General features: G+C 43.1%; 1 protein-coding gene across 1 annotated transcript; it reads right to left on the bottom strand.

The window, feature by feature from the left end:
* Positions 1 to 6,106: 6,106 nt before the first annotated feature.
* tut1 (terminal uridylyl transferase 1, U6 snRNA-specific) lies at positions 6,107 to 13,439 on the bottom strand. The gene is made up of 10 exons (XM_064923938.1): positions 13,259 to 13,439; positions 12,678 to 12,868; positions 11,840 to 12,046; positions 11,573 to 11,687; positions 11,258 to 11,385; positions 10,932 to 11,158; positions 10,575 to 10,684; positions 10,245 to 10,367; positions 9,587 to 9,679; positions 6,107 to 8,082 (listed from the first exon to the last, which is right to left on the bottom strand). The coding sequence occupies exons 1-10, from the start codon at positions 13,335 to 13,337 to the stop codon at positions 6,938 to 6,940; spliced, it is 2,418 nt and encodes an 805-aa protein (XP_064780010.1). The 5' UTR covers positions 13,338 to 13,439; the 3' UTR covers positions 6,107 to 6,937.
* Positions 13,440 to 14,782: the final 1,343 nt, after the last annotated feature.

Genomic DNA, 14,782 nt, shown 5'->3' with positions numbered 1-14,782 from the left:
ATAAGAATTAGGTATACAAATGAAAAATTCTAGCGTCTGTACAGAGGGGTCACTAACTATTGGCACCCTTGATCAAGATGAGCAAAAAGTGTATAAAAAAACAAATACTGAGCTATATTGTATGCTCAAAAAAACTGAAAATTTATATTATTTTATATTAATACAGAGAAAGAGATTTGGTTTAATAAGTAATACAAACCAATCTAAAAAAGATAGGGCTAAAATTCCGGCACCCTACCCTTGCAAGGATAACGACACAGCCTTTTTCTAGAATGTTTTATGAGATTGGAGAACACGTCAGGAGGGATCTTAGACCATTCCTCCATACAGAATCTTTCCAGATCCTTGATATCCTTTGTCTGGGCTTATAGACTGCCCTCTTCAATTCAAACCACAGGTATTCTATTTTAAAAATATATTTTTAAAATCCACTCCATATTCAAACTTATACGAACAACAACGCAGAGACGCACACAAACAATGCCTACATCTCATCTGCCCAGACCCGCATGCTCACACCCCCATCCCTAGTGCCTGCATTATTGTTTGCCATTTGGACCTTAAATTGTATCAATTTGTTTTTCTTTGTCGTCCATGCTATTTCAATATTTTTTTAAAATCATTTGATTTTTCCATTGTGTTAATAATGGCGGATTGATTGATTTCCACATATTTAGTATACTTTTAGTTTTTGTGATGAGTCCAGCCCATTGGGTATCTCACTACATCCACATAAGCCATGTCTTGAAATATGCAGACCGACGGATTAAAAGTAAATTTACATTGTAACACCTTTTTGACAGCCAACTTTCTAGCTCCGCCCACAATTTTCAGACTTCCCAGAAAGGATTATGGATTATTAAGTCATTATTAGTTTTACACTTAGGACATGACTCTGCCGTTGTGCTGTAGAAACCCAAAGTGTTTTCAATGGGTTTCAAGTCCTGAGACTGGAAATGTGGATTTCTTTGTGAATTTTGATGTGTGCTTGGGGTTATTGTCTCACTGGAACATCCACTTGTGGCCAAGTTTCAACCTCCTGCCAGAGGCAACCAGGTTTTAGGCTGAAATATCCGGGTACTGGGTATAGAGAATGATGCCGTTGACCTTAACAAGGGCCCCAGGGAGTGGAAGCAAAATAGGCCCCATAACATCAAAGATCCACCAGTATATTTTACAGTAGACAAAGGATATCAGGGATCTGGAAAGATTCTGTATGGAAGAATGGTCTAAGATCCCTCTCATTGTGTTCTCCAATCTCAGAAAACATTCTAGAAAAAGACTCGGTGCCGTTATCCTCGCAAGGTGAGGTATTGAAAGGTATTGAAAACAGTGGCGTCAATCATTTTGACCCGTTCTTTTTGAGAAATATAACGACTTGTTAAACAAAATCTTTCTCTGAGCAATTGTATTAGTATACATTTAAGAGAATACAATAATATTATAGATGTATTTTTGCCATTTATGCTCATCTTTATCGAGGGTGTCAATAATTTGGAGCCCCGCTGTACCTTTCTCTTGCACCCCTCACATCCGGCCTATGGGATAGCAGGAAAAGCACAGTGTATCCCACTACAACTTGTCCGTTCTCCCGTGATAGTAATTTACTGACTCTTTCTGTTTACCCAACTCGCAATAAAAGTCAATGACAAGAAACAACAGGCAGAAGGCAAACTCATCTCCTCACTCGATCGCCGTCTCCACGGGTAAACATTCAGAAGTAACAGAAAATAACGAAAAGGCAAACAGTTGAGTTTTTCCAAGGCTCATTAGACCCAATAAACTCCTCCAGATATGTCTCAGGCTAATGCACTCCAAGAAGGCAGCAAATACAACTCAGTCACAACCACACACCACATTTTGTTACTAATGTTGGTGTGCCCATTACTCAATTACAGGTGTAACTAATGACAATGTATGTGCTGATGATCCTTCTTTAACAGTGAACATTTGACATTTACTTTACATAAATATACATTACCAGTCAAGACACCTACTCATTCCAGTGTTTTTCTTTATTTAAAAAAACAACTATTTTCTACATTGAAGAATAATACTGAAGACATCAAAACTATGAAATAACACATATGGAATCATGCAGTAACCAACAAAAAAAAGATTATATTTGAGATTCTTCAAAGATGCCACCCTTAGCCTTGATGACAGCTTTGCACACGCTTGGCATTCTCTCAACCAGCTTCATGAAGTAGTCACCTGGAATGCATTTCAATTAACAGGTGTGCCTTGTTAAATGTTCATTTGTGGAATTTCTTTCCTTCTTAATTAGTTTGAGCCAATTAGTTTTGTGGCAAGTTAGGGGTGGTATACAGAAGATAGCCCTATTTTGTAAAATACCAAGTCCATAATATGTCAAGAACAGCACAAATAAGCAAAAAGAAACAACAGTCCATCATTACTTTAATTAATAACCTCTACAGGATTGGTGGGTCCCCCTCAGGAAGATTGAGAAAATGTAGGCTAATGCGATTAGCATGAGGTTGTAAGTAACAAGAACATTTCCCAGAACATAGACATATCTGATATCGGCAGAAAGCTTACAATGTTGTTAATCTAACTGCACTGTCCAATTTACAGTGAAATAATACCATGCTATTGTTTGAGGAGAGTGCACAGTTATGAACTTGAAAACCAATTAGGGACATTTGGGCAGTCTTGATACAATATTTTGAACAGAAATTAAATGGTTATTTGGGTCAGTCTAAAATTTTGCACACAAACTGCAGCCATCTAGTGGCCAAAATCTAAATTGTGCCTGGGCTGCAATAATACATTATGGCCTTTCTCTTGCATTTCAAAGATGGTACAAAAAAATACAAAAAACACATGCTTCACAGAGTTCAAGAAACAGACACATCTCACCATTAACTGTTCATAGACTGCGTGAATCAGGCCTTCCTGGTCGAATTGCTGCAAAGAAACCACTACTAAAGGCCACCAATAAGAATAAGAGACTTGTTTGGGCCAAGAAACATGATCAATGGACACTAGACCAGTGGAAATCTGTCCTTTGGTCTGATGAGTCCAAATTTGAGATTTTTGGTTCCAACTGCGGTGACTTTGTGAGATGCAGAATAGGTGAACAGAGGATCTCCGCATGTGTGGTTCCCACCATGAAGCATGGAGGAGGTGGTGTGATGGTGCTTTGTTGGTGACACTGTCAGTGATTTATTTAGAATTCAAGGCACAAATAACCAGCATGGCTACCACAGCGATACGCCATACCATCTGGTTTTCGCTTAGTGGGACTATCATTTGTTTTTCAACAGGACAATGACCCAACTCACCTCCAGGCTATGTAAGGGCTATTTCACCAAGGAGTGTGATGGAGTGCTGCATCAGAATACCTGGCCTCCACAATCACCTGACCTCAACCCAATTGAGATGGTTTGGGATGAGTTGGACCGCAGAGTGAATTAAAAGCAGCCAACAAGTGCTCAGCATGTGAGAACTCCTTCAAGACTGTTGGAAAAGCATTCCAGGTGAAGCTGGTTGAGAGAATGCCAAAAAGTGTGCAAAGCTGTTATCAAGGCAACAGGTGGCTACTTCAAAGAATCTAAAATATATCTTGATTTGTTTAACACTTCTTTATTTACTGCATGATTCCATGTGTTATTTCATAGTTTTGATGTCTTCACTATTATTCTACAATGTAGAAAATAATAAAAAATAAAGAAAAACATTTGAATGGGTAGGTGTGTCCAAACTGACTGGTACTGTATGTAAATATAAATATGTATTCCATGGAACACCAAATATGCTAATACTATGTTAGTATGCATGTTAGAAGGCAAGACCAAAATCCTCTGTTTGAAAAACCTCTCGCTTTGAAAACGAAACAATATGATTGTACCCTATTTTGTACTCATGACACTTGCTGCTTCCAAACATAGTAGCATAGTAGAGGGAGGACTAATGCAAAGAAAGAAGCTCACTCGCTTCATTTTATGGATGTCTCCCCAGAGAAATCTGACTCCTTCCAGTAGTATTGCAAGGCTAATTTAGTGTTATCTTCTGATTGAGGCAGCCACTAATGTGAGCAGAGTGCTTTCCAGTGATCCAGTCAACCCGGTCTGTTTGCACTGCAGACTTCATCAATGGATATCACTGTCTGTTAGTGCAATAATTCAGGAATACATGAAATGCCCTGAAAAACCCTCGAGCGTCACTCAGAAGCACTACTGAATAACAGTAACCAAACAATGAGATGGCATTTCCCAGGGTTTTTCCATTTAATGTGGGGAACATAATCCTTCAGTCACCACACATGGGAGAGAATATATTGGCAGAGTAAGACATGCCTTCCGATCGGTATGTCATTTGTAGCTTATGTGTCCAAAAATGCTTCACTCTTCTTACACGTAAAACTCTCTACGTATACAGCCTTCAGTTCTGCTAGCTGTGGATGAGAAACATAAGGTTTATTTACTCAGTCTGTTGAGAGTTAGGACTAATTGATGCCATTGATCTGAATAAGTGGGAATGTAGGGTGTCTGGGGAACAAATTGACGCAGTGGCTGTATCATGGGCACCAATGACACCAAATATTAAATTAGGTGTTTTCCCCCCCCTAATTAAAGATTGACGCTCGTGTCACAACAACAAAACAATTTTCTTTTACGTAAGAACGTTAAAAGATTCAGAAGCAGAATCAATTCGTGATGGTATTGATTACTCAGAGAGCTCCATGAAACTGACGATGGTTGGGCAATTAGTCTACATGAAATCATTCTCCATTGCGATAGTCTGCATATAATTAACACGCATCTACAAAAGCAATTAAGAGAAAATGGTGGATGTTCCCTGTTGGACTTCATCATTGGGACAGATCATGGGGGACAATAGCTGGTATTTTGCTATATGGCAAAACTCAATTTCTTATTCAATTTCTTCCAGCCTTATGTTCTGGCAGTGGTGTACTAGGACATGTGTAAAACATTGAACAAGCAGGGCTTCTATGAGTCTTTGATGTACTAACAAAAAATACTTCAAAGACAGTACAGGAATGATGAGTGCAATAGTGACAGAGCCTTAAGGCTTTGTTTCATGTACAAAACATGCTACAGTACATTTTGTTATGTGGTCACTTCAGTCTTCAGTGATAGCATGGTTCTAGTAGCTACACTACATGACCAAAAGTATGTGGACACCTCGTCGAACATCTCATTCCAAAATCATGGACATTAATATAGAGTTGGTCCCCCCTTTGATGCTATAGCAGCCTCCACTCTTCTGGGAAGGCCTTCCACTAGATGTTGGAACATTGCTGCAGGGATGATACAACATCCATTCAGCCACAAGAGCATTAGTGAGGCTGGGCACTGATGTTTGGCGATTAGGCCTGGCGAGCAGTCGGCGTTCCAATTCATACCAAAGGTGTTCAATGGGGTTGAGGTCAGGGCTCTGTACAGGGCAGTCAAGTTCTTCCACACCGATCTCGACAAACCATTTCTGTATGAACCTCGCTTTGTGCGCAAAAGCATTGTCATTCTGAAACAGGAAAGGGCCTTCCCCAAACTGTTGCCACAAAGTTGGAAGCACAGAATCGTCTAGAATGTCATTGTATGCTGTAGCGTTAAGATTTCCATTCACTGGACCTAAGGGGCCTAGCCTGAACCATGAAAAACAGCCCCAGACCCTTATACCTCCTCCACCACACGTTTACAGTTGGCACTATGCAGTGGAGCAGGTAGCGTTCTCCTGGCATCTGCCAAACCCAGATTCATCTGTCAGACTGCCAGATGGTGATGCATGATATCATCACTCCAGAGAACGCATTTCCACTGATCCAGATGGCGGTGAGTTTTACACCACTCCAGCCAGCGTTTGGCATTGAGCACAGTGGTTTTAGGCTTGTGTGCGTGCGGCTTCTCGGCCATGGAAACCCATTTCAGAAAGTCCCCTGACGAACAGTTATCGCTCTGATGTTGCTTCCAGGGTCAGTTTGGAACTCGATAATGAGTGTTGCAAACGATATAATTTAAAAACATAGAATACTATCAAAAACCTTCAACATTTTTAAAAAGTACCGTGAGCTGATATTTTGGCCATACCGCCCAGCACTACACCTACCCACTGCCAACTATGGCGGCAGATATGCTGCTTTATTACCTAGGCTATCTGCCTGAGCAATTGCAGTTGTTGGTCTCAGTCGTATGAGCAGAGGGTAATCTGGACCAGGCATCCAGTAAACACACTTCCCCTGGCATAGACCTGTGTCTGCCAGGCTGTTTCAATGGTGGATAGAGGGTCAATGATGCATGCACCATGTAATTATGACCTGTGTAACATCATAAACAGGCAAGTCCCCCTGGAGACCTTAGGTAGACAGCCTACCATTGTGATTTATGGACATGGGAGCTTGTCCAATAGTTAAACTGGATAGATTATGTGGCACAACGGCACCAAGACAAAGAGCAAAAAAAGAAGAAAGTTGTCCCATCGCATGATAAAATGTTTTTCATTTAATTCCAACTGTTGAGAACAGTATTCAATAGCCTTTAATTTCCTTCAAACCCCCCCCCCAATAAAAAAAGATGTCAAACTAAACAAATCACTGAAACAATACAAATGAGTGCATTGCTGCAGGGCACTTGCCAACCCTAATCTAAAACAAGTAGAACATACCTTACTTAATAGCATGACAGCGCACAATCAATTTTCACAATATTTTCATGGCTTTATCAAAGCCATTACTCAAGCTCTTTCATAACACTTCAGAGCCATCTTGGTCAGATCCGTTTTCGGAAGAGACAACTCCTTTAGTTTAATCAACAACAAAAAATCTCCCATAATATGAAAATAGTGCAAAGTGGCCAGTTTCAACCACTCTTCCACTATTCAGAAGAAAAAATGAAGTGATGATTATCAGAACCCACACAACCCTTTTACAAAACAGTCTGACGTCATCTGACATCATCTACCCAGTCTTCCCCATCAGTGTGTCGGCCATCTTGGGCAGGAACATCTCCAGGAAGTGAAAGAAGTCCTGGAACAGTCCGGCACCATCGGCAGAGGGTCGAAACTTGATCACGGCCTTGGTGCTCTCTGTGCCGCCCACCACCTGGGCCTGAACCTGGAACTCCAGCGGCTCCTTGTCCTCTGGCTCCTTGTCCACAATGTGCTTGGTCACCTGGGTCTCCAGCTCCACACTGCTGCCCTCTGGCCTGGAGTCCATGTCCATTCCCCCTTTAAGCAGCTCCCTCCTGACCTTCCGTCGGCCCGCCCACACCCTGTGCCTCTGGATGTAGGTCCAGTGTGGAGAACCAGGCTGGGACCCGATGTAACTGTCCAACCTGGGCCTCTTGCCCTGCGGGGACACTGAGTCACCGCTGCTCTCAGAGGACAGCAGGCGTCTCTTGGTTCCTGGGGTGTCCTTGCTCTGTGGGCTGCAGTCACTGGAGGCAAGGCGGCTGGCGTTCTCACCGTGGTCGTTTGTCGATTTGCCAATCGGAGACGCAGTATCCATTCCGTCAGCTCCAGTGCTTTCCCCCATGCCAGTGTTAGTTAGGCTGCACTTAAGGACTCCCTGAATCACCCCCTCCACAGCAGAGCACACCCTCTGGAACCAGAGCAAGCGGAAGCCGTCCCCGGCAGAGTGCAGCTGGCTGCGGACCACCTCGGGGAGCGACGCCGCCTTGAAGGGGATGCTGATGGCTAGTTCCCGCTCTGCCCCCTCAGCCCCCTTGTGGTGGTGAGGGCCCTCGTCCCGGGGGGTGAAAAGGCGCACCAGGCCCCACACCTTACCTTTGGTGGACTTGCGCATGTACTGCAGGCTGCGGCAGTACTTCTCTGCCTCCTGGCACTCCCTTTGAAAGCTCCTCTGGCTGCGCTCAGTCAGGTTGCCCGCAACATTGTGGTGCAGCTCGAAGGGGTCCAGCACATTGAGGGGGCCCAGCTTGGGGCCTGAGGACCTCTCCTGCTCCATGGCCTCCCCTTCCCCCTTTACCTTGTCTCGGCTAAGAAAGCTGGTGACAGGGAGAGAGCAGCCCTCCCTGATGGAGATGATAGAGCTGGCAAAGTCAAACTGGGCATAGAAGGAGAAGAAGCCTGACAGCAGGGCACCTACAGAAAAAAAAAAAAAGCTTCAAGCCATTGTTCAATCTAAAAGAAACCAATGGATAAAATGCCATCTTCAATTCTACTATTGATATTCTAATGTCTTCTGTAGCTCAGTTGGTAGAGCATAGAGCTTGCAACACCATGATAGAGGGTTTGACTCCAGGGATCACCCATGTATGCACGCATGACTGACTAAGTTGCTTTGTATAAAAGTGTCTGCTAAAGGGATATATATATATATATATCTATATATCGATCACACACACACACACACTGGGGCAAAAAGTATTTAGTCAGCCAGCAATTGTGCAAGTTCTCCCACTTAAAAAGATGAGGCCTGTAATTTTCATCATAGGTACACTTCAACTATGACAGACAAATCAGAAGCCAAAATCCAGAAAATCACACTGTAGGATTTTTAATTGATTTATTTGCAAATTATGGTGGAAAATAAGTATTTGGTCACCTACAAACAAGCAAGATTTCTGGCTCTCACAGACCTGTAACTTCTTCTTTAAGAGGCTCCTCTGTCCTCCACTCGTTACCTGTATTAATGGCACTTGTTTGAACTTGTTATCAGTATAAAAGACACCTGTCCACAACCTCAAACAGTCACACTCCAAACTCCACTATGGCCAAGACCAAAGAGCTGTCAAAGGACACCAGAAACAAAATTGTAGATCTGCACCAGGCTGGGAAGACTGAATCTGCAATAGGTAAGTAGCTTGGTTTGAAGAAATCAACTGTGGGAGCAATTTTTAGGAAATTGAAGACATACAAGACCACTGATAATCTCCCTCGATCTGGGGCTCCACGCAAGATCTCACCCCGTGGGGTCAAAATGACCACAAGAACAGTGAGCAAAAATCACAGAACCACACGGGGGGACCTAGTGAATGACCTGCAGAGAGCTGGGACCAAAGTAACAAAGCCTACCATCAGCAAGGGCATTGAAGATGAAACTGCCCGGGCAACAAAGGAGTGGCTTCTTAAGAAGTATTAAGGTCCTGGAGTGACCTAGCCAGTCTCCAGATCTCAACCCCATAGAAAATCTTTGGAGGGAGTTGAAAGTCTGTGTTGCCCAGCAACAGCCCCAAAACATCACTGCTCTAGAGGAGATCTGCATGGAGGAATGGGCCAAAATACCAGCAACAGTGTGTGAAAACCTTGTGAAGACTTACAGAAAACGATTGACCTCTGTCATTGCCAACAAAGGGTTTATAACAAAGTATTGAGATTAAGTATTTGGTCACCTACAAAAGTTTCCACCATAATTTGCAAATTAATTCATTAAAAATCCTACAATGTGGATTTTTTAAACTCATTTTGTCTGTCATAGTTGAAGTGTACCTATGATGAAAATTACAGGCCTCTCATCTTTTTAAGTGGGAGAACTTGCGCAATTGGTGGCTGACTAAATACTTTTTTGCCCCACTGTGTGTGTGTGTATGTATATATAAAATAATGGTTGGATGTATTTTTCATGCAATTTTTTGGTGTAACCTACACAGATCCTGGGTGTTCTTGCTGGGGGGCACAGCAATGGGCTGACTGGGGAAGGTGCAGTTCCAGCCTTCGATCACGCACTCTTCCTCCTCACCTTAGAGGAAAAGAACAGTGAGAAAAACAAACAGAGAATTGCCAGAGAATTTAATGTTAATTTCTATACCATAAGCTGTCTCCAAAGTCGTTTTAGAGGATTTGGCAGTACTTCCAACTGGCCTCACAACTGCAGACCATGTGTATGGAGTCGTGAGGGATTGCGGTTTGCTGATGCCAACGTTGTGAACAGAAGGCCCCCATGGTGGCGATGGGGTTATGGTATGGGCAGGTATAAGCTATGGACAACGAACAGAACTGCAATGGCAATTTGAATACCGTGACAAGATCCTCACGCCCATTGTCTTGCCATTCATCCGCTGCCATCACCTTATGTTTCAGCATGATAATGCACGGCCCTGTGTCTAAAAGATCTGTACACAATTCCTGGAAGGTGAAACTGTCCTAGTTCTTCCGTGGCCTAGCATACTCACCACACATGTTGTATGTTCTGTTTAGATTTTTTGTTCAGAATAGAAATGCCTTGAGATGAGATGCGTGTTAATGTCATGCATGTTCCATTTGTGATGAGCTTTAAAGAGGTGCAGACAGGAAGTAGTACATACAGGCCATGTCCTTCAGCTGGTCCAACGTGGGGAGAACAGGAGGGTCACACTTCTGCAGATAGAAGATCACCAGCAGTGTCAGAGCATAGTTATTCAGCAAGGGTCCAGCACCGCTGGGGTTACCTACGGGAGAAACACCAGAGAGACAAAACAGTTATGACAAGCATGTAGCACAAAGAGGCATAATACTGTATCATCTGTAGACAAAAAAAAGGTCACAGAAAGTCCACAAGCAAGGTTCTGCTGACCCCTACTGAATACTGTTCAAAATGGTGTTTGATCTAAAATGATGTTAGTCTCTCCTACAGGGGAGCTGTGAAGGCCACTCACCAGCCAGCTGCTTCTGTTTAGCCCAGTAGCGGACGGTGTAGACCAGAGGGCGCAGCCTGGAGTCCAGCCCTGAGCACAGCTGCAGGAAACGGGTGTTCCTCACCGCCAGTCTGAGGGGTGGAGGAAGTGAGATTAGGAAGGTTGGCTGGTGGGGGGACCCATTGTGGCCCGTCGTGCTTATCTTCATACCCAAAGTACTAAGAATTGCTCTCTGGGACTTGTCTGATCATTATTAGGTTTCTAGGACAAAGGGGTAGTGGTCAGCTTGGTTCTGGGCCATACACAGCACAGTAGCAATAGAGATGCATTAAATGACTCGTACTATTTAATTATGACAGTAGCATTGTATAGGCTGACCTATTATTGATGGTCACGTCCCCCTGGAGGTTGAGCTCCTTGTGGATGAACTTAACCACAGGGAGGCGAGCGCCACTGACCGGCATGACCTTGTGCACCCCAGGGACGCACTTTCTCAAGATGGCCGCCACCAGCTCTAGCACTTCAGCCGGCGAGGCAGTGGAAAGGTCGATGTCGGACAGGATGGAGTCCTCAGAGCGGGTGTCGTCCGATGGGCCTTCCCCTGCCTGGAGGACATCAGAGGAAGAGGAGTGCTGGAGATAGCATGGGTCATTTAAAATACATTGAGACGCTGGGGGACGTTATAAAAGTTGACACCACCACACCTGTTCAGAAGAATTCTTGGCCCGAGCTTGGAACACCTTGGTGTTGTCCAGGTCCAGGAACAGATCCAAGTCACAGGAGTGGATGTCAAATGTGTTGACGGAGGAACCGAAGGCCAGGATCTGACTATCTGTACCAAGACCACACACAAACATCAAAGGCCATCATTTATGCACCTAATCACTGACACGGGGTCAGCTATTTTTCATCCCCCTTGTGGTTAAGATTATGACTGGAGGTAATCTGATCCTTGATCTGTGGTTAGGGGCAATTTGTACTTCAAGCTACATGATTGGGCTCAATGAAAGTTGGCCTACCTGGGAAGAACTCTGTAAACACCTCCTGGAGCAGTTGCACTAGTAACTCTCTGGCCTTTTTCTCATTCTCCCCCAACTGGAATCGCTCCACCACACTCTGCATCTGTTCATTCACCTGGAGACAGAGAACCACTTCAACAACACATCATATCCATCAGCACTTTGATACTTACCCTTTTTATCATTCCCTACATTAATAGTGCATATCAGACAGAGAGAGTCATGGAACATGAAATGAGGAGGGACACTAAACTAAGGAACACTTACCGAAGCAGTCTGGCAGAGCTCTTTGGTGAGCCGCTCCAGTATCTGCTGCAGGTTCTTGGAATCCTGCCTCTTTTTAGGGATCAGTTTGAACTCCTTGTTCTCCCTGGGTTTCACCCGCAGCTTCAGACCGTTCATGTCGTGCTCTAACCGGGACAGCGTGGCCTGCAGACTGTCATTCTCACTGAATTCCACAATAGCGTACACACCCTGTGGACGGAAGACAATGGATTATAGACATATGACAAGGGGTATGTCCAAGGCTTGTGTCAACCAACTGTTTGGGCTGGAGGTCCATAAGAATACTGCAAAGAATATTCCTCTCCAGCTAGCTATGGAAAAAAACCTTTATAAATTATCCTACCATCAAATGTTTTGCATGTCAGCAATCAAGTTAAAGAGGTCTAACTTCCAAAATACAGAAATCTGCCTGATTTCTTTATTTTGAAAGTTACATATCTTGAAAACTTGATTGATGACATGCAAAACATTTTGGGACTATATCAACAATGGACTAATGAAAGAGTTGTCCTTTAATAATTATGGTTTGGGATGTTCAATCCATCAGGCATTATTTTTCAACCAACCTTTACTTGCCGATACTTCATTAATTCAGCTTGGAAGGTACCAGTGTTTTCTAAACTCCCATGGCTAGTTGCAGGTGGACCTTTGGAATTTAGCAAATGCTAAATTTGCGCCATGAAGTAATCTGACAATGTATATGCCGCCATCTTTTCAATTTCTGATTGAGAGAATATAATATTGAGAGAAGAGATGGCAGCAAGATGATATTGACAATGGTCCCAATCCTAGATCAGCACTCCAACTACTTAGAGCTCACCTTGTCTTTGTCCATGATGACCTCTGACACTGGTCCAAACCTTTGGAAGTAGTCTACAAGGTCAGCTTGAGCTGTATCCGGTTTGATCCCACTGACAAACACACTGTTCTCCACCTGAGCCTTCCGAGTCGCCCGCACTGTGCTCAGCTTCACATGCTTTCGCCCTTTCACATGGGCATCCAGACTGGCCTCTGTGGATTCAGTGTTTTCCAGTCAGTAAGGAAAATTGGTCACAAAACTGATATGCATAACGTTAGATTATCCAGCAGACATGTGTAAAACTAAGCCAGCGTCCGTATCAATTGTCATGAATTCATATATCTAGCTAAGCATTTACTGTAGGTACCTACTTCTGTAAACTGAAATTGATAAAATATCATGGAAATTATAAAAGGTTAGTTAGCTCACGTTACTGTCCTAGCCACCTGTACGATTAGCTGATTAGTTTACAGCCGACAGAGTAATGAACTAGTTAGCTATCTTATAAAGTAAGTTAGCCATATATCTGGTTGGTTTGTGGCTAGCCGATAGCTAGCTAACGTTACCTGCAACCAAATAGCAAAACGACGACATTCACTTACTATTGGGTACATTCACATTGCATAGGATGCAATGAAAACCTCTCGCAGTGGATCGTATGTCTTTGTCCAAATCTTCCATTTTGCAAGAAACCAAATAAACAATTCAACAAAGTAAATTATATATTTTTTAAATCCTCAAATCTCCCTCCGTCGTTCACCTTGCGTTCTTCTCCCTAGTCCATCCGCTATCTCATCCGGGTAAATGCGCAAACCTCAATTACTAGTTCCGCTAGAAATATGAATTTCATAATTTGAAATGGACATAATATTGCATTCTGGATTGCATTTTTTTATTTTTACAAATTAAAATCTAAATATGTCAATAATCTAAGACAGACCTGACATTTAAAATTTGTTGCACAGAGTATCTGCTAAAAACTGCTCCCCTTTATCGCTGGATGGGTGGGTCTGAGAATGTCTTTCTGTGATACTTAGAGGAGATGCGCTTCCTTCATACTCGAGCTGTGCTCGAATACCCATACCAACGTACTGTATACCACATACTTAATGAGTATACAGTACCGGTCAAAAGTTTTAGAAAACCTTCTTATTCAAGGGTTTTTCTTTCATTTTCTACATTGTAGAATAATAGTGAAGACATCAAAACGATGAAATAACACATTAAATCATGTAGTAACCAAAAAAGTGTTAAACAAATCAAAATATATTTTATATTTCAAATTCTTCAAATAGCCACCCTTTGCCTTGATGACAGCTTTGCACACTCGTGCCATTCTATCAACCAGCTTCACCTGGACACTTTTCCAACAGTCTTGAAGGAGTTCCCACATATGCTGAGCACTTGTTGGCTTCTTTTCCTTCACTCTGCGCTCCGACTCATCCCAAACCATCTCAATTTGGTTATGGTCGGGGGATTGTGGAGGCCAGGTTATCTGATGCAGCACTCCATCACTCTCCTTCTTGGTAAACTATCCCTTACACAGCCTGGTGGTGTGTTGGGTCATTGTCCTGTTGAAAAACAAATGATAGTCCCACTAAGCCCAAACAAGATGAGATGGTGAATCACTGCAGAATGCTGTGGTAGCCATGCTGGCTAAGTGTGCTTTGAATTCTAAATATATCAGTGTCACCAGCAAAGCACCACCACACCATAACACCTCCTCCATGCTTTGCAGTGGGAAATACAGATGCGGAGATCATCCGTTCACCTACACTGCGTCTCACAAAGCAATAGCGGTTGGAACCAAAAATCCACTGGTCTAATGTCCATTGCTTGTGTTTCTTGGCCCAAGCAAGTCTCTTTTTATTATTGGTGTCTTTTAGTAGTGGTTTATTTACAGCAATTCGTTCATGAAGGCCTGATTCACAGTCTCCTCTAAACAGTTGATGTTGAGATGTGCATGTTACTTGAACTCTGAAGCATTTATTTGGGCTGCAATTTCTGAGGCTGGTAACTCTCATGAACTTATCCCTCCTATCCTCCTGCTGCAGAGGTAACTCGGTCTTCCATTCCTGTGGTGGTCCTAATGAGAACCAGTGTCATCATAGTGCTGGATAGTTTTC

This window comes from Oncorhynchus masou, chromosome 18 (genome assembly GCF_036934945.1).
Source record: "Oncorhynchus masou masou isolate Uvic2021 chromosome 18, UVic_Omas_1.1, whole genome shotgun sequence".
NCBI lineage: Eukaryota > Metazoa > Chordata > Actinopteri > Salmoniformes > Salmonidae > Oncorhynchus > Oncorhynchus masou.
This window is presented reverse-complemented; position numbering and strand designations above follow the sequence as displayed.

Excerpts from the sequence above, each read along its gene's own strand:
- tut1 (XM_064923938.1), bottom strand. The coding sequence starts at position 13,337 with ATGGAAGATTTGGACAAAGACATACGATCCACTGCGAGAGGTTTTCAT. Across the intron at positions 10,685-10,931 it reads GACGTGACCATCAATAATAG|ACTGGCGGTGAGGAACACCC; the intron begins GTCAGCCTATAC and ends TCCACCCCTCAG. Across the intron at positions 10,368-10,574 it reads TAAACAGAAGCAGCTGGCTG|GTAACCCCAGCGGTGCTGGA; the intron begins GTGAGTGGCCTT and ends TTTCTCCCGTAG.